A 25120-nucleotide genomic window follows, 5' to 3' on the forward strand; every position below is an offset into this window, starting at 1 on the left:
TCACTGTGTTAGCCAGGATGGTCTCGATTTCCTGACCTCGTGATCTGCCCACCTCGGCCTCCCAAAGTGCTGGGATTACAGGCATGAGCCACCGCACCTGGCCTTGAACTTCTTATAGATCTTGTGGGAGCCACTTTAAATGTTCCAAACCAGTAGCAGGTAAACCTGATCCCCAGTTACTGGAGCAGTGGAAGGGACAGGGCATCTCGGCCAGACAACTCAAGTTCAAACATGGACTCCACTGCTTCCTAGTTGTATTATTTTGGAAAAATCTCTTAATCACATCTGTGCCTTGGTTGACTACCATGAGCAATGAGGAGGATGATGCCTGGACAGGCTGCCTGTGGCAAGTAAGTGAGATGAGTTTTGAGAGCGCTCAGAATTTAGTATGTGCTCAATAAATGTGAGCTGCACGTGAGTTCGTACACCAACATCGAGATCCTCAAAATGTCGGAGTTAGTATCTCTATGTCCAGGATTACACACATTGTTTAGGGCAAAGATTGCAAAGTAAATGGAGAGACTTATCGCTGTTAAGAGATACCTGCCTGTTTCTTTAACACACTTTCCATGTGAATGGAATCTTTTGTGTGGTAATATTCGGATCATTACTGAGAAAACTTTAACATCAGGGTCTCACAAACTAGTGTCTTACTAGTGAAGTCATACAGGCTATAGGATAAGGGTATGAGGGGGAGGAGGTTTTCCTCTTTTTCTAAATAATTCCCAAATCCAGTTACCTGATGGCTGGCCCAAGCGGCTGCTTTCCTGTAAGTGTTTCTGGGATCATTGTTGGGAAATTAAACCTCAGGATGAGCAAGTGCATTGGGACTTTTCTGGAGAGGAGGTTTGGACCAGGGAGAGAAGGCAGAATGGCTCAAGAAACAAACTTGTTACAGTTTTGCCTGTGGCTGATCCTTCAGACAAGTTTGCCAGCTCGTAAAGACAGCCTACTGAAGTGGGGCTGGAGGATGCGCAAACAAAAGCTGCCCTATTGTTTTCTCTTCCTTGAGCTCTTTATGTATTCACAGGCAAATGTCAAGAGGGCTGCTGTTTTCTAACCAGAGCTATCAATCCACCAGAAACAGCATGCATTTAAGGCTCTCTTGACTAAACAGGAACTTAGTGCTGAAATAGATCTCCTCATCCAGTTCCACAACCATCGCTCACTACTTTGTGGTCTATGGAGATGGCTATCTGATCAGCAGGGATGTACTTGTGGTGAGGAAAAAATGGGGCCAGAAGGCTCTCAGTGCCTAAGCCTGGTCCCCAGAGTACGTTTACCCCATTGACACTTTCTGCAAAGCCCGAAAGACATTCCCAGAACAGCAATTGCAAACTCATCCATGAGCCTGGGAGCAAGGGTCCCAGGTTTAGCAGCTATTAATTAAGGTAATTACTCCCAGGGCTGCAATTACAACCCAAAAGGCCCCACTTAGCATCTCTTCTTGAATCTCTTGTTTCTGTAATGCTGATGTCTCCAAAAGATTCATTTGCAACCACTTACTGATTACATTTACTCCAGTATATTGTTTCAGATGGACAGGACGGAAAGCCAATACAGAATATTGACCTCGGCGGCATCCTGTGATTACGTGGGCTGCCCCAGCTATCATTAACCACCCTGTTTTATTTTCTGAGTGCCACAAACACTGCTGGTGACAGATCCGTGACCTTTTCCCTAGAAATGTTATGAACTGAATGTGCGGCAGAAATGACAGGAGGGATGGATGTCAAATGGTTGCTTAAATGCTACGTCAGCACCCACAGCTACAGTCTTGGGTTTTGACGTTAGAGGACGTTTTGGTGGGAGGGCTATTTGTTTTCTACTTCAACAAAACAATAAAAAACCAGGCCAAAAGGATGGAGGCAATAGGCCATCCTCTGCTACAAAAACAGACACTTCTAGACAGTTCTCAGGAAAAAGTTTTAAAATATTTTATATTAAATTGGGACAGAAATCTCAATTTAAGTCATCAAACCTACATAAAGACAATGGACTGAAAGTATATTCTGAGCCTGTGATTTGAAAATGCAATTAAATAAATAAGGCAGAATTCTCCTATAACCTATTTGTGTATGTGTATTTAGGTCAAAGACACAAATCCAGATATTGTGAGTCAAACAATTATTCCTAGAATGCAAAAACTGCACAGAGGAAGAGTAGAGTTGTGTCTTCTGGAAAGGCAGGGATGAATCCAGGCCCACCAACCCCATCCTCTCTCCTTCCCTTCCTCACCTAAAATAGAGCAACTTCACAAAGGGTTTCCCTACCACCTCCTCTTACAGAGCTGTAGTCTCAACCCTGGCTGCACAGGACACTCAACCAGAGAGTTTTTTAAAGGTACCAATGTCACGAGGTACCCTAGACTCATTACATCAGAACTCTATGAAGGGGGCTAGGAATTGCTATTTTTTACAAAGCCCAGGTGATACTACATGGGCTGCCCCACCTGAGAAGCACCTCGGTAGTTACAGAGCTAGAAAGCTACCACTCTGGTTGAAATCAACATGATACAATTTTAACTTATTGAAATGACTAGCACTTTTCTTATTAGAGAAAATAGTGAGAAAAATAGATGAGAAGATTTCACAAATGAACACAACTCGATGGGAAAAAAAAAAAAAAGGAAAATAAAAGAGGACATTCCAAACGATCGATCCCAAAAGTAAGATTTCTCATATTTAGTGGATTTATTTAAATATAGTACAAGTACCAATTTAGCCAAAGACCTTAATATTTAGAATTTTTAGAAGTTCTACCTATGTTCAGCTGTGGTTCATGGAGGAAGAGATGAAAGCAGGGAAAAGAAAAGAGACAGAAAATGGATTTTGAAATTTGAAGGCAAATAATTTCACAGCTTATGCTTTAGTACTGGGCCAAACTATTTAAATTTTATCAAATAGTTAAGGCACAATAATTTAGAAACGATATACTTCAAAAAGTCATGACCATCTGTCAAAAATAGTCAATGTAAAGGGAAGAACAGCACGTGAAATTAAGCCCGCAACTCATTCCCCCGTTCAAAATTTACATCAACTCATTACTATTGAAATATGATAGACATTTATTTTTTATCAAACAGAAAAGGAAGAGTCTTGACCTTTCCTACCTATAACACTCTTCTCTCACCACAGAAACAATTATGAGTGCTTTTACAAAATTGGAATAAAAAGGGAGAAAAATGGGCAACTTCTGAATGACCCACTTTTAGGAAGATATAAATTTGCCATCCTGCTAACATGTTCTAGGTTTTTGGTGAAGTGTTAATCATACTTTTCAAAAGAACAAACAAAAAATGGTTTAAAGTGAAAGCTTTACATTCAATGCACTTGCTTCTTTCACGTACATTTTAAAGGGTCTTTCTTAGACATTACCTAAACAATGCAGAACTAAGGAGAGGCCTCTGTGTTGCTTGTAAATGTGCGGTTAGATTGTATTTGTGAGCATTTGATGTTCTTCTTTAATAACCTCAAGTAAAAGGCTGAATGCATTCAACAACAGTAGCTGAAAAAAGTGCAATGAGTCATATTACAGGAAAATGGAGAAAAGGATACAGGCCTCTCCACTGAACACAATCCTATATTGTAGGCAATCTGTGATAACACCCTTTTCATTTCAGTTCAGTCCCATAAAATTACCACTAACATTACAACTCATGCAGAACACAGATAAATGTAAAAATGTCACAGAATTCTTCCAGATGGGACTTTTAGTTCCACTAGATCACCATCTACTTTTTTACTTGTCTAATATTTCATTACAACCTTCCATAAGTTAATTTTCTTTCCACTGACCATGTAAATCACAAATCAATTTTCATTTAAAATGCCTGACTACAGATTGCTCCTGAAAGCTCAGAGCATATGCTTCAGTGAACTCTCCAACATCCTTAATGTACATTAGAAAAATGTTTTTTTTTTTTTAAAACCCTTTTTTTTAAAGGAATTAATTCTACATTAAAACCTGGCATGAGACCTGAAGCATTCTATTTTCCCCCTAAAATGCGGATGTGTTTTTATGGCATGAAATCACATGTGATCAAACATTTGTTATGACAAAATTAACGAATATGGCAACATTTTATACCTGCATAAAGTGCAACACTTTTGCTGAAGAATACACACACATTCACATACATCTATTATATACACAACATGTGGCTATATCATCCAGTTTTTAAGAGAAAATTATAGATCAAATTTTAGATAAAGTCTCTTTTATACCGGATAATTCTATGAATGTCGTGGATGTGGAATTTTTCCCTTCATGGGAACATGCTTTGAAATCCATGTTTCCCTTTGGTGGGGGTGGAGAAATTCAACCCCAGTACATAGATAATTCTTCAGAAATATTCAGACAGAAAAGGAAACATGCTTTCAAATCCAGGTTTCCCTTTGGTGGGGGATGAAGAAATTCAATCCCAGTACATTGAGAATTTTTCAGAAATATTCAGACAGAAAAGGTAATCTTGTGCTTTTGTTATGAGAATTCAGCATAGCCTGATTAAAACAACTTTAAGTTAGGGGAAAGCTGGGCAGTTATGAATCAAAAAAATATTATAAAACGTCCCTCTTTTCAAGTTTTAGCTCCTTAATTAAACGTTTATTATTTTACACTCGAACCCAGGAGGCAGAGGTTGCAGTGAGCCAAGATGGCACCACTGCACTCCAGCCTGGGCAACAGAGTGAGACCCTGTCTCAAAAAGAAGAAAGTTTATTATTTTAATGATATTTTGAATTGAAAAGATGTTTATGTTTGATAACATTCCTGATTTCTCCCAAGAGTCTTTGAAGTTCAAAGTGGTTTGAGGTTTTTGTTTTTTAATTCATTCATAAATGATATTTCTATGTGAACACAATATTGAAATATTTCAGGTGAGAAGTGGTTGGAGTTCTCCTTCTTAAAATACAGCTGGCAGCTGACTGCAGATCAATAAATCACATGGTCATATGATATTCTGGAACATTCAGGAGGCAAGCACTGACATGGAATACTGTCTCAGGTTTCACAGAGAAAATTTCACTTATAGACTCAGTCACATTTGCTTAGAATTTTGGAAAAGCTGTGCTGGGAAATAGGGATGCCCTTTTTCTGTGCCCACTGTGTGAATGAATGTGCTGTCAATCTTTACAGACATTCACAAGGCTGATCAACTGCTGTGGGGTATTTTTTTTTTTCTTCTAGAAGCAGTGATTATTTTTGCTTTTTTTTTGGTATTTCATAATATTATCACCCTTGTGATCAATAAATAAATTTTCAAGTTTGCTAATTGGCGTAAAGTAAAGCAGCCATTGATGGTTCTAAGATATGTGTTGGGGCAGTCTACGTGGACCCACTGAACTTTCAGTAGCATTCCACTCCAACTGCCTCATCCTCATTTCCAAAGACTTGGAGAATTTAGCTAAAAAGACATAACTGCCCAAGACATAACCTGGGCAGAAATGCTGGAGCAGTTTGGGGTTTCAATAGCTATATTTCCTCTTTTTTTTGTTTTAAGTGAAGAAACGCAACAGCATTAATGCTGTGAAGTGCAAATATTCTCAGAGCCAGGCTTTCGCAGTTGGAAAAGTACTACCTAGGAAACACATAACTTTCTGGCTGGAAGTTGGCCAAAAATTAATGCTATTTTATGACCCACTCATTAATCTCCTGAAAAATTGTGCAGTATCATTTTATGAGCACCAATGACTTTATGATTTTGAGGGGCTTTTGTACACTGATTCTTTTATTTCGAGGTGACCTGGCTACCTTATCCTGCATTCTACTTGTGGCTAGAGTATGAGACAGACTGTACAGATGACATAAATGTCAAAAGCTTGCTGGTGAAGTGTAGCTCCACTAACTGCGTATCACACTTGACTTAAACAAAATCATCTATTGCATGTGAAAACTCTAAACACAAAATACAACAAAAATGTCTAATAAATATATAGGATTGGATAGAAGTGCTCAAGTAGAGAACCAACTTAATTTTGTTACTATAACTTGAAGGCTTTAATTTAAAAAATTTAGGCTAGAGTAAAACAAGAGCTAGAATAGAGAATTTACTAGAAAAGTAAATATTATACTTCAAACTGAGGAGACCGTAGCTCCCACTAGGCTAAAGCATGAATATGGCAGAGACATTCTTGACATTCAAAGCAGAAAATAAGGCAATACTCTGGCATGGAAGAAATTCTTGTGATTCAGGAAGGGATTTAGATAGCTCTCAAAGGTAAGGAAGATTTCAAGGTTGGGGGAAAATGCTACAAAGAAAAACAGGATGATTGTTTAGGTCCTCTGTTGAATTCCAATAGTCAGGATTTTGCTGAGCAAGTCACAACTTGAAAATCTTTAAGGAAAATTTTCCTCCAATCTCTAGGTATTTTATTTTTTGTCCAGTGTAGCCTTTAATTGTATTGCAGTTCAACAGAAAAAGAGGATTTCTGTTGCAAAAATTTCTTTCATGGTAAAAAGAAATGTTCTTTCACGTGAGTCTCCACCTGCATATATAACACAGTTGTATATACATAAAGTGTAAATCCAACTGCAATTATATAAATACCATAATGACGATATTTACAATTTGAAGGGCACAAAGCAGAAATAACGCAACTTCTGAAGCGTGCATTCTCCTTAGGTTATTTTAATATTTGATATTATACTTGAATGTGATTAAGCCATATTAGGAGAAGTCAGTAAGTAATTGTTCTCTCAAAAATGATCCTTCAACCATAATGAGATATCACTTCACATCCAACAGGATAGCTACTATAAAACAAAACAAAACAAGAAGCCTCCAAAACAAACAAACAAACAAAAAAATCTCAGAAAATTGTAAATGTTGTTAAGGATGTGGAGAAACTGGCATCTTTGTGCACTGTTGGTAGGAATGTAAAATGGCACAGCTGCTATGGAAAACAGTATGGCAACACGTCAAATGATTAGATGTAGAATTACCGTATGATCTAGCGTTCCTCTTCTGGGTATATACCCCAAACAATTGAAAGCTGAAACAAATAGATATTTGTCCACCCATGTTTGTAGCAGCATCATCCACAATAGTCAAATACTGGAAACAACCCAAGTGTCCATCCACAGATGAGTAGCTATACATACAATGGAATACTATTTAGTCTTTAACAAGAACACAATTCTGACATATGCTACAACATGAATGAACCTTGAAAACATTATGCTAAGCGAAACAAGCCAGTTACAACAGGACAAATACTATATGATTCCACTTCTATGAAGTACCCAGAGTGGTCAAATTAAGAGACAGAAAGTAGGATGGCAGTTGTCAGGGACTAGGGGAGGGGGACGGGGAGTTGTGTTTTAATGAGTACAGAGTTTCAGCTGGATAGGATGCAAAAGTTCTAGAGAGATGGATGGTGATGATAATTGCACAGAAATGTGAATGTACTTGGTGCTACAGAACTGTACACTTAAAAATGGTTAAGACGATAAATTTTATGTTAGGTATATTTTACTCCAATTTTGCCATGGAAAGTCTCTTCCTTTTGTCGACTTCTCTAACTAGGCCAGACTGAAAAATGGATCCTTAGCAGATAGATAACTCCTAAAATTTTCAAGCATTCAATTGAATTTGGCAGTTCATTTTTTTTCCTGGAACTTTCAGAAATTTGCAAATACCCTTTCTGGAATTATTGGAAGCTTTTAGCAAGAAAGCAACAGGCCCCTTGCTAATATGTCTGATGTTGTGGTCTAGCATTCCCTCTGAAACATTCTTTAGTGATAGACAGTATTGCCTATGGTTTTTTTCTTAAACAAACCAAATTCTGTGTGGATGCCTAAGCTTTTATTCAGCTAACTTTTGGTGGTGAACACAAGTAACTAACAGATTGCAAATGAGTTAAGACTTTTTTTAACCCCAGAAAAAAAAGGTAGCTTATCTTATTTGTTAATTTATTAAGGATATGGAAGTATAATTCCTAAGGAGCATTTTAAAACATTTTAATGTCTTTTATTTTGAAATATTTAAACCATAAAGATAACTACAGTGAATAACATACAGAAGGTCTGTGTACTCATCACACTGTTCTCACAAATTCTAACATTTTATCCTTCTTGCTTCATATTGTGTTTTTAAAAAATATTACAAATACAGTTAAAGCACATAATTTCTCTATATTTCATAGTAAAAAGTGTACTAATTTTTTAAAAGAAAATATAATTTTTGGGCTAGCTGTGGTGGCTCACACTTGTAATCCCAGCACTTTGGCAGGCCGAGGTGAGTGGGATCACTTGAGGTCAGGAGTTCCAGACGAGCCTGGCCAACATGGTGAAACCACAGTCTCTACTAAAAATACAAAAATTAGTCAGGTGTGGTGGCACACACCTGTAATCCTAACTACTGGGAAGGCTGAGGCAGGAGAATCGCTTGAACCTGGGAAGTGGAGGTTGCAGTGAGCTGAGATCGTGTCACTGCACTCCGGTCTGGATGACACAGCGAGACACTGTCTTGAAAAAAAAAAGATAGAGATAATTTTAGATTCTGATGAATGGAAATTGCTCATAAAACTGTATCCTTTTTCTCTCTGTACAGATAAAAATCCCAAGTAGTTCCTACACTATAGCAGAGAACCTAGAAAATGAGTTCTCTCTAATTTATGTTACCAAAGTGGATCCTTTGTGATTTCCTGCCTGAAGGTCCACAACTTACATGTACACTGTTATTTTTACTTTTAATGAACATAGCTTTTAACCAGTGCCATATGTATAGGCAGATCCTCCAGGCCTGTGTTGCCCGAGAGAAACATAATGTAAGCTGCAAATGTGAGCCACCCATGTAATTTAAAATTTTCTGGTGTCCATATTTAAAAAAAATTTTTAAAGCTGAAATTAATTTTAATAAGATATTGTATTTAAATTAATATATCCAAAATACAATTTCAACACATTATTAATATATAAACATTCATGAGATACTTTGCATTTGTGTGAATTTTACTCTTACGGCATATCTCAGTTTCAACTATCCACATTTTAAATGCCCAATAGCCATGTGTGGCTCATGGTTACCATATTGGATTTTGCAGCTCTAAATAATGAAAGTAGCCATCATTCATTGTGCACTTACTAAGTGTCAGGCACCACACTAGGTGTGTTCCATACAGTATCACATTTGACTTTTAAAACAACCCTAAAAAACAGACAAGGAGAGCAAATCTCAGAAATCAGAGTGCCATCTAGGCTACATAGCCAGCAAGCAGAAGGGCTGGAACTAAATCTGGTCAGTGTGATTCACAGGCCACTCTATTAATTACCATGATCCATGTTTGCCTGAGTGCAGAGTCCTTGTCCTAATTAATCCTCTCCTGACCACGTAGCTTCTGTATTAACTAAACATCTCAGATTTTATTCTTACCAGTGGTAAGAATTTCAGTTGCATAAATGCCTTATCTGGTCCCAGAGATGGTGTCAAGTACACCCCTCTTTTTTCCCGCATCTCTTGTCAAGGGGCTGGAAAATGCTTTGACTAAGAATCACTTCACAATGAGAGAAAATGTACTAGGGCATCAAGTTGCAAAAGAAAGGGAGAGACTGATGTAATTTAGCTTGGTATGCTACTGCCACCTTAGATTCTTTTGTCTATATCCATTGTTCAGCTATTTGACAAACTCCTATTTCTATTCTCTCCATAAAAGTCTCCCTAGTTGGGGAAGTGGCACACCTTTCATGGTTTCATAATAAACTGGAAGTGAGTAACAGAACCAAATCAAAGGAAATAAAACTCCAGTAGCGGCTGCTGCTGGGGTTGCCTTCTGAATGTGGCTTATACAATATTTCATCTGTGCTGACACCTTTCACTCTCAATTATTTGGCTGCTGTCAAAACAAATCAATCAAATTATAGCACTGTGTCTTCATGTTACCATTCTATTGCAAGTTAGCAGCATTAACTTTGAAATATATGGAAGTATAAATTTTATCTCTATTATTTATTTAATGCAACTTTCTCCCATGTGAGTTATTTTCCAAACACAGCAAACTCAAATTATCTTATGTCAAATGTTGAATATATATATATTATATATATATATTCTGCTAAGAATTTCTAAAATAATGCCACACAAGGGAACTGAGATGCATAAAAATGTGTTAATGGACCTGTATATTTGTGCTAATCCTAATCCAGTGACAAATGACAAACATACTATGTTCTTTTTTACTTTTTTAGTTTTGGCTATAAACTTGGTAGGCACAGTTGGGAGGAGATAACACTAAACTGAAGTAAAAGGCGAACGTGGAGCAAAGTATTTTTCAGAGATTACATTTACTTACAATGTTAATAAAATATAATTTTCAAGGTAAATTGTTCCAGAAAATTAAAACTGTGTCATTTAAACCACAGTTTTTACAAGCACAAATATCCTTCCCTATAGCACCAGCTCTAAACGTAACGGTGCCGTTTCCACTGCCCTACATGAGGATAGCAGGCATGACCCAAAGGTTCTTTAAACAGAAGAAAGGAAGGGAAAAAAGGACTCAAACATTTTCATTTTGAGATTTTAAGGCTATAACTACTTTTTTTAAATAATAGATTTAAATCAATTGAGTTACTTTTCAGCAAAAGAGCAAACTGTTGAAACTTTCATGTAGACGCTCTTAAAATAGCTTCTTTATACATGGAAACCTGGCAAATCCTTAGAAGATTAAAAAGCAAACTGACGTACTTTTTTTGGGCTCCTTCTTGTTGCATTCCGGCTAAATAAGGGGTAAGCAACAATCAAAAACACCCACATTAATGTGGAGATTATGTCCATGAAAAAGAGTTCAAACACAGAGATATCTACAGGAGCCCCACATTAACCTGGTGCACACGATTAGACAAGTTGAGAATGCTTCCTTAGCCTCCATTGTGCCTGTCCCTTCCTCTTCCAGGGCTTGAAGAGTGGTGCTCCTTCCCTAACCTCTTCTCCCCAAGAAATCTCTTCCCTTCCTAGCTTTAGTCATGGTTTCTATGTCAGGATCTCCAGTACAAATCTTTTTCTGAATTCTAGATCCAGGTATTACTAACTGGCTACTGGTATCTTCATTTCAGTATTCTACAGGAAATTTGAACGAATCATGGTCAGCTTGAACTAGGGATCTCCTCTCTCTTTCCTCTTATTCCTCTACATTTAACCTATTACCAAGTCTTATCAAACCCGCCTTGTTAATGCATCCTAAATCAGTCCCCTGCTCTCCATCATTGCTACCAGGACCTCTTCTCCCTGGATTCCTGCAACAGCCTCCTAACTAGACTGGAGTGCCTACTATAGTGCCTGGCAAATAGCAGATGCTTGGTAAGTATTTGTGAAATCTATCAACCAATCTTTGGGCACAATTCATAGAAGGAAATGAGGTTTAGCTTTTCCCCAGAGGAAGCTGAGAGAGAATAGCTGTGACCTCTCACTAGGAATCTGCCCTGCAAGAATTACACACATAAGAGTAGATATGGTTTTCTTGGAGAGCATTAGTTCTCCATTCTCTAAACAGTGGGCCAAGAAGAATTGGGAACCGTCGCCCATTTTCTTATTTTCAATAACCCCCCCACTCTCTGTCCCCACACTTCCCTCGGATAGAGAAATTCTCTGTATTTTGGTTCCAGAAGAGAAGTGAGCAAGTAAACCTGCTTCCCTTCCATCCATGGTAGTGGAGTGAGATTGTGAATTTCAAACACAGTCTTTTCCTTTTTTAGGCATCAGTGACATTCTAGTGGCAGCCATCTTGGAAAAGAGCTACTCACTTTTGCCAACTCTGATAGCTGGCCTGGAATCTAATCCAGTTTGCACATCCTAGTGTAGAATCATTGCTTGATGCCATCAGAAGCCCTGATTTACAGTCTTATTATGTGCAAACTGGGGATCACATTACTTTCCTGCCTTTTGCTTTGAAAATAAATGCTTTGGCTTTGCTTTGACATTTATGTGGCAGCTGGAAACCATTATCCTTTGACAATGCTTTATTCCATTGACAGTATCTCTTAAATACGCAGTGTACTAGTCATACTCCTCATTCATGTGCTTCCAGTTTAATCCATGCCCCAGTGCCTCAGTGACACCTGCTTCAAGGATAATGTACTACAGAACAGGCTCTCCAGGTATTTTAAATAAAAAGTCTAAAGCCTCAGAGATACAGAGGTTTGAAAAACTGCCAAAGTAAGACACATTGCAACTACTTTTCATAACTTCTTTATGGTGGATTTGGTATTATTGTATGGTGTGTCTTGTGGAGCTCTTCTGAATAACACTGTGAATATGAATTTATGCACTAGGTATTTTTAATATTGAGCTTTGTGACAGCAAGCCACGTATCATTGCGTACTAAGAACCAAAGTCCTTTCTTCTCATTTCTGTGGCAGGTACTGCATGGCCCTTTTCTGTGAGTGGTAATGGATCTCTGCTTTCATGTTTACGGTGCCAGCGGGGATGCAACTTTCTGAGTGTGGTCATCACTAGAATAGCACAAAATTAAATCACAAGAAAAAGTGGTGCATCTGGCCACCTACTTGTCTTCCTCAAGAATGGTACCAGAAGGTTTAGCACATATTTCCATTCCCACCCACCACCTCCCTGCCAGCAATTTCTCCTTCGATCAACAAAATCAAGCACATTTAAAGACAATTTTATTAATATTAAATACTGTTCATACATAATGTATGCATAGAATTGCTTTGTGGTTGTATTGTTTTTAATCTGAGAATTAATGCACTTTGCATTGAGAGTTGCTTTTTTAAAGAAGGTCGTTAGAAGGTTAAGACAGCAGACCCATAAACCTAACCTTGGCAATGCTCTTAATTATGTTGTGGATATGGCCTTCCACCTTAACGAATAGAAAGTATTCTGATTTTAAAATAAAACTTGTTAATATAAGAATTTTTCATTGTCTGGAATCTACCAGCAACACTTTGTGATATACAGTATTTATCTTTTATCATTTCCTCCCTCTCTCTGTGAGTGTGTGTGTGGGTGGGGAGGGGGCTTCCTTTAAACAATTGGGATCACATTACAGGCATTTGAAATCCTGATTATTTTAGTGTTAGCTTCTGTATCTGAGAAACTGAGCAAACAACATCGTTTAATGGGGAACTTGAGTCTCCCATTTCCATAAAGATTTTCCTAGTTTCAATTTCATTAGAAGTTTTGTATTTAAACTTTGTTTTAAAAAATGTTGGTATTTTGTGAAGCCCTATAGCATTCACTTATGTTTTCTCTTTTTGGGGAAAAACTGAAATGTATTTTGCATACCATAAAATTCCCCTTTTGTACAAATTTGACAAACACGAACAGTGAACCATCACCACGATCTAGATAGAGAACAGTTGCATCAGCTCCAAATTCCCTTGTACTCCTTTAAATTCACCTGCCCCCCAATTCAGCAACCACTGATCTGCTTATCATCCCTCTACTTTTGTCTTGTCCTGAAAGTTACATTAATAAATTCATTGCTTCATATGCCCTAATTTGCTATTTTAAACAGTCTCCAATTGGCCCATTTATTTGTTACCCATTTTTACGTTTATCATTTGAATCCTATGGTTAGAAATTGTTAATATGTGTGTTCTGAAAAACCACATGGATGGACCATGTGATCTAATGGGTTCACCTAATAGAATTCTAGAACCTCAGGGTTGGAAAGAATCACCTAAGTCAAATACTTCTGCAGCATATCGTTAATGCAATGGCTGTCAGACACAGCGCCTTGTCATATAGTTTCCAATTTTGTGCTCCTCCTCTGTCCTCTTAGGGTTATTTATTTTCCTCCTCCACACCACTAGCAGCTGGCTTGACCAGGTGATGTGTCTGGCCAACAGCAAGTGAGTGGAAGTGATATGAGTAGCTCTTGAGCTGAAGCTTTAAGAGCCACTGTAGTTCTGGCATTCCCTGTTCCCTTTGTAATGAAAAAAAAAAACATATCCCAGACAGGGGCTGCTTCCTCTGCCTGGATCCTAGAAGGCGGAGGATGTGCAGCAGAGTCACTGCACACCTATGACCCATATGTAATATGATATCAACAAACAAACACACCTTCCTGTTGGAGATTGTGAGATTTTGTGTGTAGCACTTAGGACTTCTCCCTGGGACACTCTTTCCTCAGATACTGGACAGCTTAATCCCTCTCGTACATTGGGTCTCTGTGCAGTGTAGAGACCACGACTTATGACCTTGCATAAAATGCATCATATCCTCATCCCTGCCATACTTCCCCACCTCCATCTGCCTCACTCCCCCACTGGCATACATGTGCATTAAGGAACTCTTTGTTTACTGCTATGTCCTAAGTCCAGATCACGACCTCTAATGCTTTGAAAGTTCAGTAAGTATTCGTTGAACAAATGAATAAACATTGTCTTAATGGAAAAATAAAAATAAATAGGTTGGTTTCTGTCAAACTGGTGTGGTCCTTTACTGTCAGATAATTAAAACCATATAACTTGATACATAGTTTTGATTTGTCTTCTAGTTCCAAAACTTACTCTAGGTTTTTTTCTTTTTCTATTAAAAAGATTTTGCTCTGTCTCTCTTCTTGTTTTTATTTTTTTATTTATTTTTGAGATGGAGTCCCACTCTGTTGCCCAGGCTGGAGTGCAGTGGCACGATCTCAGCTCACTGCAACTTCTGCCTCCCAGGTACAAGAGACTCTCATGCCTCAGCCTCCTGAATAGCTGGGACTATAGGTGTCCACCATGATGTCCAGCTAAATTTTGTATTTTTAGTACAGACAGGGTTTTGCCATGTTGGCTAGGCTGGTCTTGAACTCATGACCTCAGGTAATTGGCCCGCCTCGGCCTCCCAAAGTGCTGGGATTATAGGCATGAGCCACTACTCTCGACCTCTTTCTTGTTTCTTACATTACAAGCTGATTCAAATTCTTGGGATTACCCAGGCATAAATAAGTAAATGCAAACATATATCCATGAAAAATTATAGCATAACTGCATTGTTTTAAGTATGTTCATCTCTAACATTTCTGGCTCTATGATGGCCACACTCACACACACATCAAGGCATACAAAATCCTCAGTGTTGCCTTCTTTCCGTTTGTATAGTCTGATTTCTTGCCACCTTGGATTCCCAATTTTCATTGAACAGACAGAGCTATTAATAGAACCTGTAGACTCTGGTCTCCTTGTGCCTTCTTCTCTACATATGAATGCTCTCTTCACTTCTCTTTACTGGACTCTTACTTAGTCTTTAAAATTCACTCATTCACACTTGAGCACCTTTTACAAGTAAGCCAGTCACTTTCTTTGTTCTTGGGCCACTTTATTGAACCAAATAAAGATGCCTGTCACAGGGCTTCCATTCTAGGGGCAGAGTCAGACATAAATGACGCATATTAGCAATACATTATACACAGAGATTCTCCTCTACAGCAGCAGGCCCAAGCATCACAACGCTGCTGACCCTGCCCTCGATGGCTACAGGAGGCATCACCCAAAATGCTCAAGGTGGCCAAATAAAGAAAAACACTTAAACATTCTTGAGATTTTGTAAAAGGTCCTAAGTGTTAGGGAAAAAGAAAATGCAGAAAGCAAGTAAGGGAGACAGGAGTGCTGGGGCAGGGGAGGAGGAGGAAGGAAGGTTTGATGCTTTCTGGGTGGGAATAGAGTGCTTCAGGCGGAGAGAACAGCCTGTGCAAAAGGCCCTAGGCTAGGAGTACGTGCAAAGGAAACCAAGGAGGCCAGAGTGCCCTCACATCAAGGTTGATTTAATTGAAAGAGAGGTGTGTAGGGAACAAAAAAGCAAAATAAATTAGATTCAAGATGTCCGTCTTGGTAAAAATTTTGGCACAGGGAACTGACCGGAAGCAGAAAGATCAGAAGCATTCCCTTTTCTGAGAGACTGCATTTTCAAAGGAGCTACACATCCCTCTCTGTTGGAAACATCAAGCAGCCCGTTAGACCTCCAGCTTCCATAAGCTATACATGGACTGAGAAACTCCCCAAAGAAAGGTATATTCCTCAACTTCCTCATCAGATTGGCCAAGGAAGATAACAGACAGGAAAGAATCTCCCAGGGGTGTGGCCAAGGGCCAAGGAGAACAGTGGCCAAAGCTGCTTCCCTAGAGACACACAATCAAGGAACCTCCATGATGATGTCTGCCCACTGGGACGTTGGAATGGTCATAGATAAACAAAAAGTGGCATATTTTTATGATGAAACACTGCTTGGAAATTAACAGAAAGGAACTACTGGTTTACACAACAACATGGATGAATCTCAAAAACATTATGCCGAACAAGAAAAGGCAGACACAAAAGAATACATATAACACGAATCCATTTATGTGAAGTTCTAGAACAGAAAAAAACAGATTACCTGGTTGGATGGAGGGGACAGACTGCAAAGGGACACAGAGGAATCTTTTAGAGATAATTAAATGTTTTCTGTATTGATGGAGCTTGCATGGGTGGATGCAATGATCAAAACTCATTGAACTAAGCAAGTAAGGTCCATGCATTTTCTTGTATGTAAAGGATACCTCAGTGAAAACAACAACACAAACAAAAGGGAATACAATGTAACTTGCACATGAAATCCCTAATCCCCAAACTATTCCCACATACTTCAGCATCCACAGGCTTTAATATGGGCAGTCAGAGAAAATCAGGGCAGGTTTCCTGCCAGAGCAAAGGGAAGAAAAACCATCCTTGGCCTTGATTTTTCAATGGCCTTGAACCTAATTGCTTTTCCATGTTCAGGTTTAGCAGCACTCTTTAATGTATTTTTGGTCATTAATTTAAATGTTATGCTTGACTTAACTGGAATGTTCACACTTTGACATAAATCTCCTATGTAGCACATTTATATTCTCCATTTATGTTGCCTACAGTGATTAGTAGGTCATTCTGGTCTGTGCTGTCAGAACAAGTCACTAACCTGAACCATCTGTCCTAGAAGTAGACTCAGCCCTACCATCCCATTAACCCCTTTGCTGCCTGTTGTCACTCACGTCGAGGCTGTATATATCTTCATTTCTTGCCTATGTTTCAAAAAAGCAAAAGATCCAACACATTTGCATGAGCTCCATAAAGGGGATTTTATTTTGCTACATCAACTAACAACCTCTGTTTTTACTCTAGGACTGTACATCTTTAGTGCAGCTATCTGTGTTCCAAAGTAATAAGTAAAAGGGAAGACACTGACTTTTCAAGGAGCTTATGGAGTATGTGACAGAGCAAGCTTAGTTATCTTCTTTCTTTGGAGTTTATGGCCATTATTTGTCTTATTTCACAGGTGTGAGCTTGCTTACAGTCATCAGAGGCCAAAGCCCAATAAACATGGGATGAAGGACACAGGGATGGAGAGACCCAGTGTAGCTGATGGTGGATGGTACTTGCAAGGGGAAAGGGGCACTCAAGGCAAGGTAGGAGAGGGCACAGAACTCAGCTATTTCACGTAGGGACACAGGGCTTTGAGTAGGAGGTCATTTCTAGGTCTTATCTAAATGCTCCAAGTAGAGCATTTCTGGGTTTGAATCCCACCCAGAGCTTCCAAGGACATCGTTCAAAATAGTCAGAACCTAAACCTCATCATTGGCATCTCCTGAGCTCAGAATTTGTCTCAGTCCTTGCTCACGGGAGGCCCTACTGGCTTTTACTGTTCCCAACAGAAAGGCCAATATCCAGCCTGCCTTACCTGCCACCCCTTCTGCTGATGAGGGAGGCTCAGCATGTTTCTTAAGCTTGCTTGTTCATGTTCCATACCACATCATTCTGGCTTCCCACTTCCCACCCATGTCATAGCCAAGAACACAGAAATGAACATCTCAATCTGTAGGCAGTCAATCTCCAGTCTGGCCAGTGACACGAGATAGCTTAAATTAAAAGGCTCAGCCTCACGGTAATTTCTCTCTTGGATAGTCAGAATTTTAGATAGACATGGAGATAAGGATAAAGATAAAGATAAAGATGACGGAGATAGAGAAAAATGGAGAGTTCCTGACAGGTACATGAATTGGAAAGATGCCTAACCTTAGAGGAGACAAAATGGAACATGAGTGAACTGGAATTATGGTTCAGCCAAAAGCCAACCAGTGCAGAAGAGAAACGTCCTGGAGGGAGCAGGAGAAGACAGGGAGATGGGTCATTATTCATTCTGGGGGTGGGGATTAGATGCATGCCTCCTGCAGAGGAGAGGATGATATAGCCTGCAGCCTCGTGGGTTTGCTGGATGCTCTAATGCCCAAATTTCATTCCAGGTTCCAATGAGACTGAGTTACAGGGCTGTTCCTAGGATCCTGCAAGATGTCTAACTCCTTACAACTGTGTGTCTTCTTACAATAAGACCTCATCACTGAAGAGAGAGCAAGGAATCTCTTTCTTGCTGGGAAGGATCTGAGAGAAAGAGAAACCAATCCCCAGACCACACATCTAGGTTTTCTGCTGAGTTATAAGGTCTTTTTTTTCAGCAAAGCAAAACTTTCATTGGATAAAATCTTAGAGCAAGGACTTCAAGAGGGCTTCCATTATGTAGGAGAACTTCCCTTGGTCTTGAGGATACGAAAATCCTAACAGAAGCAGAAATGTTCCCACACATTATTCCTTTCAGTTATTCTCATCTGGAGGCCTGCGGTGGTGAGTGAGAACAGGAGCATTAATGAGGACATTCACTGCCTCACGTGGGTCCTCCATTATCATAAGAGTCTCTGATTCTGGCTGCTGGTGATATTGGGGGATGCGATGGACTGGATGTGTGTTACCCCCACCCCACCAAGTTCATATGTTGAAATCCTTACCCCCAAGGTGATGGTATCAGCAGGCGGGGCAGATCAGCAGATTAGGTCATAAGGGTGGAACCCTCATGATGAAATTAGTGCCTTTATAAAAGGGACCCTGAGAGCTCCCTCATCCCTTCTGCGGTGGGAGGACACAGTAAAAAGACAGGTAAATATCTATGAACCAGGAAGTGGGCCCTCACCAGAACCGAATCTGCCTTGATCCTGGACTTCCCAGGCTGAAGCACTGTGAGGAATACAATCTGTTGTTTACAAACCACCCTGCCTATGGTTTTCATGTTTATAGCACCCCAAACAGATGAAAGCAGGGAGTTGCCTAACAAACTCTGAATAATCTCCCTAAGATCAGCTTTTCTTAAACTTTAATGTGCATGGGGATTATCTGGAGATCTTTTAAAAATGCAGATTCTGTTCAGAGGGTCTCAGGTATCTCAGGTAGAGCCTGAGATCCTGTATTTCCAGCAAGCTCCCAGGAGACATTGATGCCGCCGGTCTGGGGACCATGTTTTGAGAGGAGATTGTGATATGACCCCCGCTGTCAGAGTCGAGAAGAGCTGCTCTCAGTGTAACAGCATGTCATGAGTGCTCATTAAAATACATGTGTAAATCACGGCCTCCGAGGCTCTGAGAGCTATTCCGTGTGACTTGATAGGGGATGTAAATGAACAAGCTCTCAATCACTTCAGTAAAAAGGAAAATATTTGAAATCTTATCCCTGAATTCCAAACCTTTAAGGGACTGATGTCGGCAACTTTTTTTTTTTTTCCTTTCATCCTAGCAAATTTGTGACTATTGAGCTAGAATAACAGACAGGCTGGAGGGCTGGGTAGGAAGGTTGGAGATAATTCCAGTTGGCCGAACTGTTTCATGAATAAAAGCTTAACACTTCACAATAAAAGCTTAACACTTGGAACTATTCATGACCAAGCATGTTACATGGTAACAGGCTCTGCTTCAGACTAAGTGTGCAGACTAGGTGTGCAACCTCCTCCTCACAATCACCCACCAAAGCTGTTTTATAAAATCACTGGAGAAGTGGGGTGTTTATTATAGATGAGAAGACTTAAGAGTCATTTTTAAAGACTCTGAAAAGCCTTGGCCTGAGGTTACTGTATTTATTGTATAGGAAAGAGACGGGGGAAAGGAAACAGCCTTCTCCCCTCGCTGTTGACTACATGAATGTGCGTAAGGATTCCTTCTAAGGTACTGATAGTCCATTTACAAGACTCTCACCCTTAACCTTTGAGAGAGGATGAGATTTGAGGTTATCTTGAAGACTGGCTCAGTCTCAGAGTCCCTGCAGACGACCTTTCAGTCTGTCAGTCATTCACCACCATCCCAAGAGTCCCACTACTTCTGCAACATAACCTGGGAAGCTCCATAAGCCATTGATTCTGCCTAGGGATTGTCAAGGGCTATGCAGTAGGTCACCTAAAGGTGGGAAAATCAGCTTTGGGATGGCTGCTGGTGGATTGATTGCAAGGTAACTGCTGGCTTTGCCCTTTAGGTGGTGGACATTCATCTTGGGCACTTTTGAGGCATGAGACTTCCCTGATTACCATCCTTATTGCCCTTGAACTTATCGTTAGGATGACCACCTCTTTCTGGGTTGCCTGAGACTTATATGAAAGGAATAGAAAATCCCAAGGAAATTGGAAGGTAGAACTTTCCTGGATCCTGACAGCGATTTAGGACTTGGGATTCATTCACAAAGATATTAAAGCAGAAGGTATTGGGGAAGGAGTTTGATGTTAAGCCTAATTAGAAAGCTTTTCCTATAACGAGCTGATTTGCAACTGGGAGGTGTTTTATTCTAATAACCTCATCACCTTCCCTCCAACATCAGTCAAATTTCAAAGAGGAAGACAAAGGGGGAAATGTTCACTTGTGCTTGTGTAGCAGACAAGAGCTTGGGCATCAACTCCAACCCACTTCTGAAGATGATGCTGAGAGGGAAACTGTCAGAAGCATCCAGGGATAAGAAAAGCAAGTGCTTTTGTTTCCTCTATTTCATCAGGCCACAAAGCTTGGGATTCCTTTTCTGAAACCAGAGGTGCCCCAAAGAACCAAACTCCTAACTAGAAGCTAATACTGAACTTTGATACTTACAATAAACAAAAACAAAAGGGAAAATCTTGGTGGAAGAAGTCCATGTTGGACCAATTATTAATTTTGAACCCTTAGAAAAACAGGTACTAATATCTTAAGAATACCAAACCATGATCAAGAAATAACAAGTTTACTTTTTTTTTTAACTCTGATTTTTGGCATCCATCTTAACCAAGCAGGATTAATTCGTGGCCTAGGAGCTCTTCAGGCTTATGTTTATTTATAATATTCAATATTCCCATAAGTGCAAATGTTCCAAATGGAAGGCTGCATTTTGATAATGCCCATTTCTTCATTAAGATTTCATCATCCACCTACATTAAAAAGCCTCTCCCTACACTTTGTTGCTTCGGCTTTCACCTTGTGTATTCCTGCTTTATTTGCTTAATCTTGAGATCTGGCTTCCCAGGCACTCTCAAATTTGAAACAAGCAAAGTTTGTGCATTAGCGTATCCTGGGCATGCATGATTTATGAATGGCAGGTTTCTTGGCACAATTTAATGGTACAAGAGAGACTTTGTTTTAAACATTAAAATGGAAGTCAAGAAGTGGCAACAATGGGTGGGGTAGCAGAACACAGAGCATGGAAAGAAGTTTGGGTCAAGAGTTAACCAGTTCTTACTTGGTCTGTTTCTTAGTCTTGTGGACTGATTCTTCAATAAATTATAAGAAGCTCTGACATTTGACCAACTAAAAAAGTATTTTAAATTACCGTTCTGATAACTTACCCAGACAAGCTCTCATTCTGCAAAAAATTTAATTGTTAATGTTTACATCTATGAAGAAATCAAACATCTTTGACTAGTCCAAAATAAATTCATTTTCTCTTTAGCAGGCATCCTACTTATATTCAGGTCATTTTCCACCAAAATAATTCTTCTTCTGACAGAATCTTTTGTAAATCAATCTATCAGTCAATGCTACCAAATCTTTTAAAGAAAAGTCGAAACCTTCATAATATCAAGACAACTACCCTTCCTGAGTAAAATTAGAGTCTGACTTGTTATATGCCCCTGTAATATAAAGGCTCAACATACAAGTCTATTTTTCTCATTGCAAAATACGAGCTCAAGTAACACAATTTTTGTTTAATAGCTATAACTAAAACATACTTTATAGAGCAAAATAATCATTAATAAATTATTCCAAATAATATCTTGTATTTGAGATGTTCCAATCACTTCAAACACAAACAAGCAAACTCTAACTTTTCTTTACCCATGGCTAAATTGAAGAATTGGTGAGATGATAACTCAGGTCTTCAAATAACAACACAGGAATTTTACTTTAAAGTTTTTGATACGTCATGCAATGATTGACTCATAAATGCTTCCAGGAGACTGAAAAGTTTTGATACCAATGTTAGGAAATGAGGATTGATAAAACCAGTGGCTTGTGCAAGCTCAGGATTCACACACAACTGAAAATTTTGCTTCCTACAGAAGCCTTCCATATTGTTTAGGGCAGAAGCAACTCTGAACCACATTCACCATTCTAGGCACATTTTTTTGTCTGCTTCAGAGAATACTGGCCAATTGGTAGAGCCTTACGTGGCGCATGGACACTATGGATTACCTTGTAGATTTTGCAATGGCAGAGTCATAATGCCTCCGGCTGCAGCTGCTGCCACCAGCCCTTGGATGTTGGTGAGATTCGCTGTTGGCAGTGTAAGAACCAGTCCTTGCTGGCCTCCTAGCTGTCCTGCCATGTTGAAGGGGATGAGGATTGGCTGGTTGAGGGCTGGGGGGCCTCCTGGCATCACGCCGGCCACAGCAGAAGCTAATTGCTGTGCCGTCAGAAGTGGCTGCAAGGAAACAGATAAAGCTAGTTCACTTACCTGTGGAACCAAGGCATAGGTTTTAAAAACATCATCCTTCCATTTAAGCAGGGTCAGAAAGTTCCCAAAGAAGTACCAAAAAATATGCTGTATCCCATTTTAAAAAATGATTGGTAGAAAAAAATTTCAAAGTTACATTTCATTGATATCTTTGGAAAATTTAATTTGGTTTGGACTTCTTCTGAGGAACTCAAATACCTTTACAAGCAATAACTTATGTTTACATGCTGTTCTTCCAATGAATTTCCATTTGATCCTGTCTTCATGTATTTGAAGCTCTCAGCTAATTTATTCTCTGTTGTTCCAGAAAGAACTTACTGGGATCAGTGGGATTTTTTTATTCAAAAAGAGCAACGAAATACTACTTTTGACTTTTAAATCAACAAAAATAATGTAGAAAATTTACTCAATGCTGGAAAGTCTGTATTGACACCACTATGCAGATCTATGGCTGGGGGATATGTATACTAGCATAATCCTTTTGGAAAGCAATTTAGAAATAGATTATCAAGAGCTGCAAAAATATTTATCCCCCTTTAACTCAGAATATATTCCTAGGATATAGCTTGAAGATATTATTCAAAAGGAAATAAGATAACTGCATAAAAACCTGTATTATGTTTCAAAATACATAAATATTGAAAATAGTTTATTACAGTACTGAACTAGATAAAATATTGCACAGTCATTAAAATGGATCATTATGACACCTCTTTAGAAAAGTAGAAAATGTTTGTAATATGAGAATACAATAGAAAATAAGCTGGATAACTATTAAGTAAACTTGAATGATTATTGTTAAAATGGTAGAATTATGTATGTACAATGACAAGATCTAAAACAGAATATAAGACATAAAAGTATTTGATGTGGATAAAACTTAAAATCTTTGAAAATAATTCTTTTGTTACTACTCTAACATCCTTTGCCCAATTAAAATGATATTATACAAACACATGTTTATGTGCACTATGGATGGAACAGCCTTTCTCTGTCTGGTAGGGAAAGGCAACTGCTGGGCATGTTTTGAGGGCTCTTCACCAGGATGACATGGGAGGGATTCCTGCCCTGGTCAAGCCAGATGACCCCAAGAGTCATTTGATTTTAAAGTCCTTGATTCAGGACTTTCATTGCAGCCTTGTGGGAGCCGTGTGGAACATAATCATCCCATATCTGCTGTTCTTCTACAAGAACCAATGCAAAACTCTTCTGTGAGGGATAGGTAATTAAATACAGGCATACTACCAAGCCCAATGTGTATAGCCAGACACTATTCGAATGCTGTAGTTATTCCGCCAATGAGATACAGAGAGGCTAGTAACTTGCGCAAGTCCCATGTCTAGTTGAGAGGGGGTTCAAGTTCAAGCCCAGGAAGGCTGCTCCAGAGCCCGTGTTTTACCCCTTTCTTGTATCCCCTCCAATACAAAGAACAGATTTAGAGAAGTGGGGCTGCTTTATCTGAAGAATGAGGGGAGGTGTGGAGAGGGCTAAGTCCACACTATGGCCATTCCCTGCAGTGTTTCTTTCAGGACCCTTTGGGGGAAGACTCTGCAGAACCCTAGAATTCTGCACAGCTGAGTTTAGAACTGCTGTTTTAGACCCCGCAGGCCTTGTTCCTAGTGTATTTGTGCACTTTGCTAAATTCACACCAAGTAACTGTGCTTCCCTTTTTAAAAAAAATAGTTATTCTAATGAACAAAATAAATATACTTCGGGAATGAATACAAAATTACATGCTGGCCCTCAGATTCCAGGTGTTACATCACTGCCAATAGTGATATTATGGTAAGAGGGAAGGCAAATGAGTAGCTCTCAGACCATACATGGGTCATAGATTTGGGGGGTTTGGCCTGCAGCATTTTAAAAATAGGATTTGTGGGCTCAAGGCAGGGCATGCACTCTCCAGTTTGTCACAGGGCCACCCCTCCTCACTGACCTGGGCCTGTAGGGCTGCCTACCCAACCTGAAGGCATTAGAGTGTGTTACCCTCAGTATGTTCACAGGCAGGTGTGCAGGCATGCATACACGCAGACACACATAATTACATGAACACACACATGATGTTACAAGCATAAAATTATAAAGAGTATGACACCAAAAATCCTGTTCCTGAGAGTCCCAAGAAAGCTCTCTAGGCTTCTATAAGCCAGCATACATTTGCCCAGGTTTTCTGTCCAGAGGCACGGAGCGATCTGTGCTCTGAGATGGACTATGGGATCTGAGGCCACAGGGAGTCTTGGTGGCTAGTGGAATAAGAATGTCAAGACCAACCCTCACTCTAAACTTGCATGAGCCCTCAATGTGCTGAAAGTCATTAACTTCCAGGAGCAAGAATGACAACAAAAGGGAGAGAAAGGCCCAAGTCTCAGCTTCTCTTTCCATAAAAGCAAGATGAACTCTGAATGCTTCACACTAAATGACAAGAGGTAAAAAGGAAAAAAAA

At 39.4% G+C, this 25120-nt stretch overlaps 1 protein-coding gene across 2 annotated transcripts in view; it reads right to left on the bottom strand.

Annotated features, from left to right (window-relative positions):
* The window catches only part of POU6F2 (POU class 6 homeobox 2), a 491856-nt gene that overhangs the window by 243571 nt on the left and 223165 nt on the right, over nt 1-25120 (bottom strand). For both annotated transcript variants that reach the window (XM_011944507.1, XM_011944506.1), the window contains exon 5: nt 22416-22644. In XM_011944507.1, the coding sequence (XP_011799897.1) occupies nt 22416-22644 (229 nt within the window). The remainder of the gene's footprint in view (nt 1-22415; nt 22645-25120) is intronic.

This window comes from Colobus angolensis, unplaced genomic scaffold, assembly GCF_000951035.1.
Source record: "Colobus angolensis palliatus isolate OR3802 unplaced genomic scaffold, Cang.pa_1.0 Scaffold232, whole genome shotgun sequence".
Classification (NCBI taxonomy): domain Eukaryota; kingdom Metazoa; phylum Chordata; class Mammalia; order Primates; family Cercopithecidae; genus Colobus; species Colobus angolensis.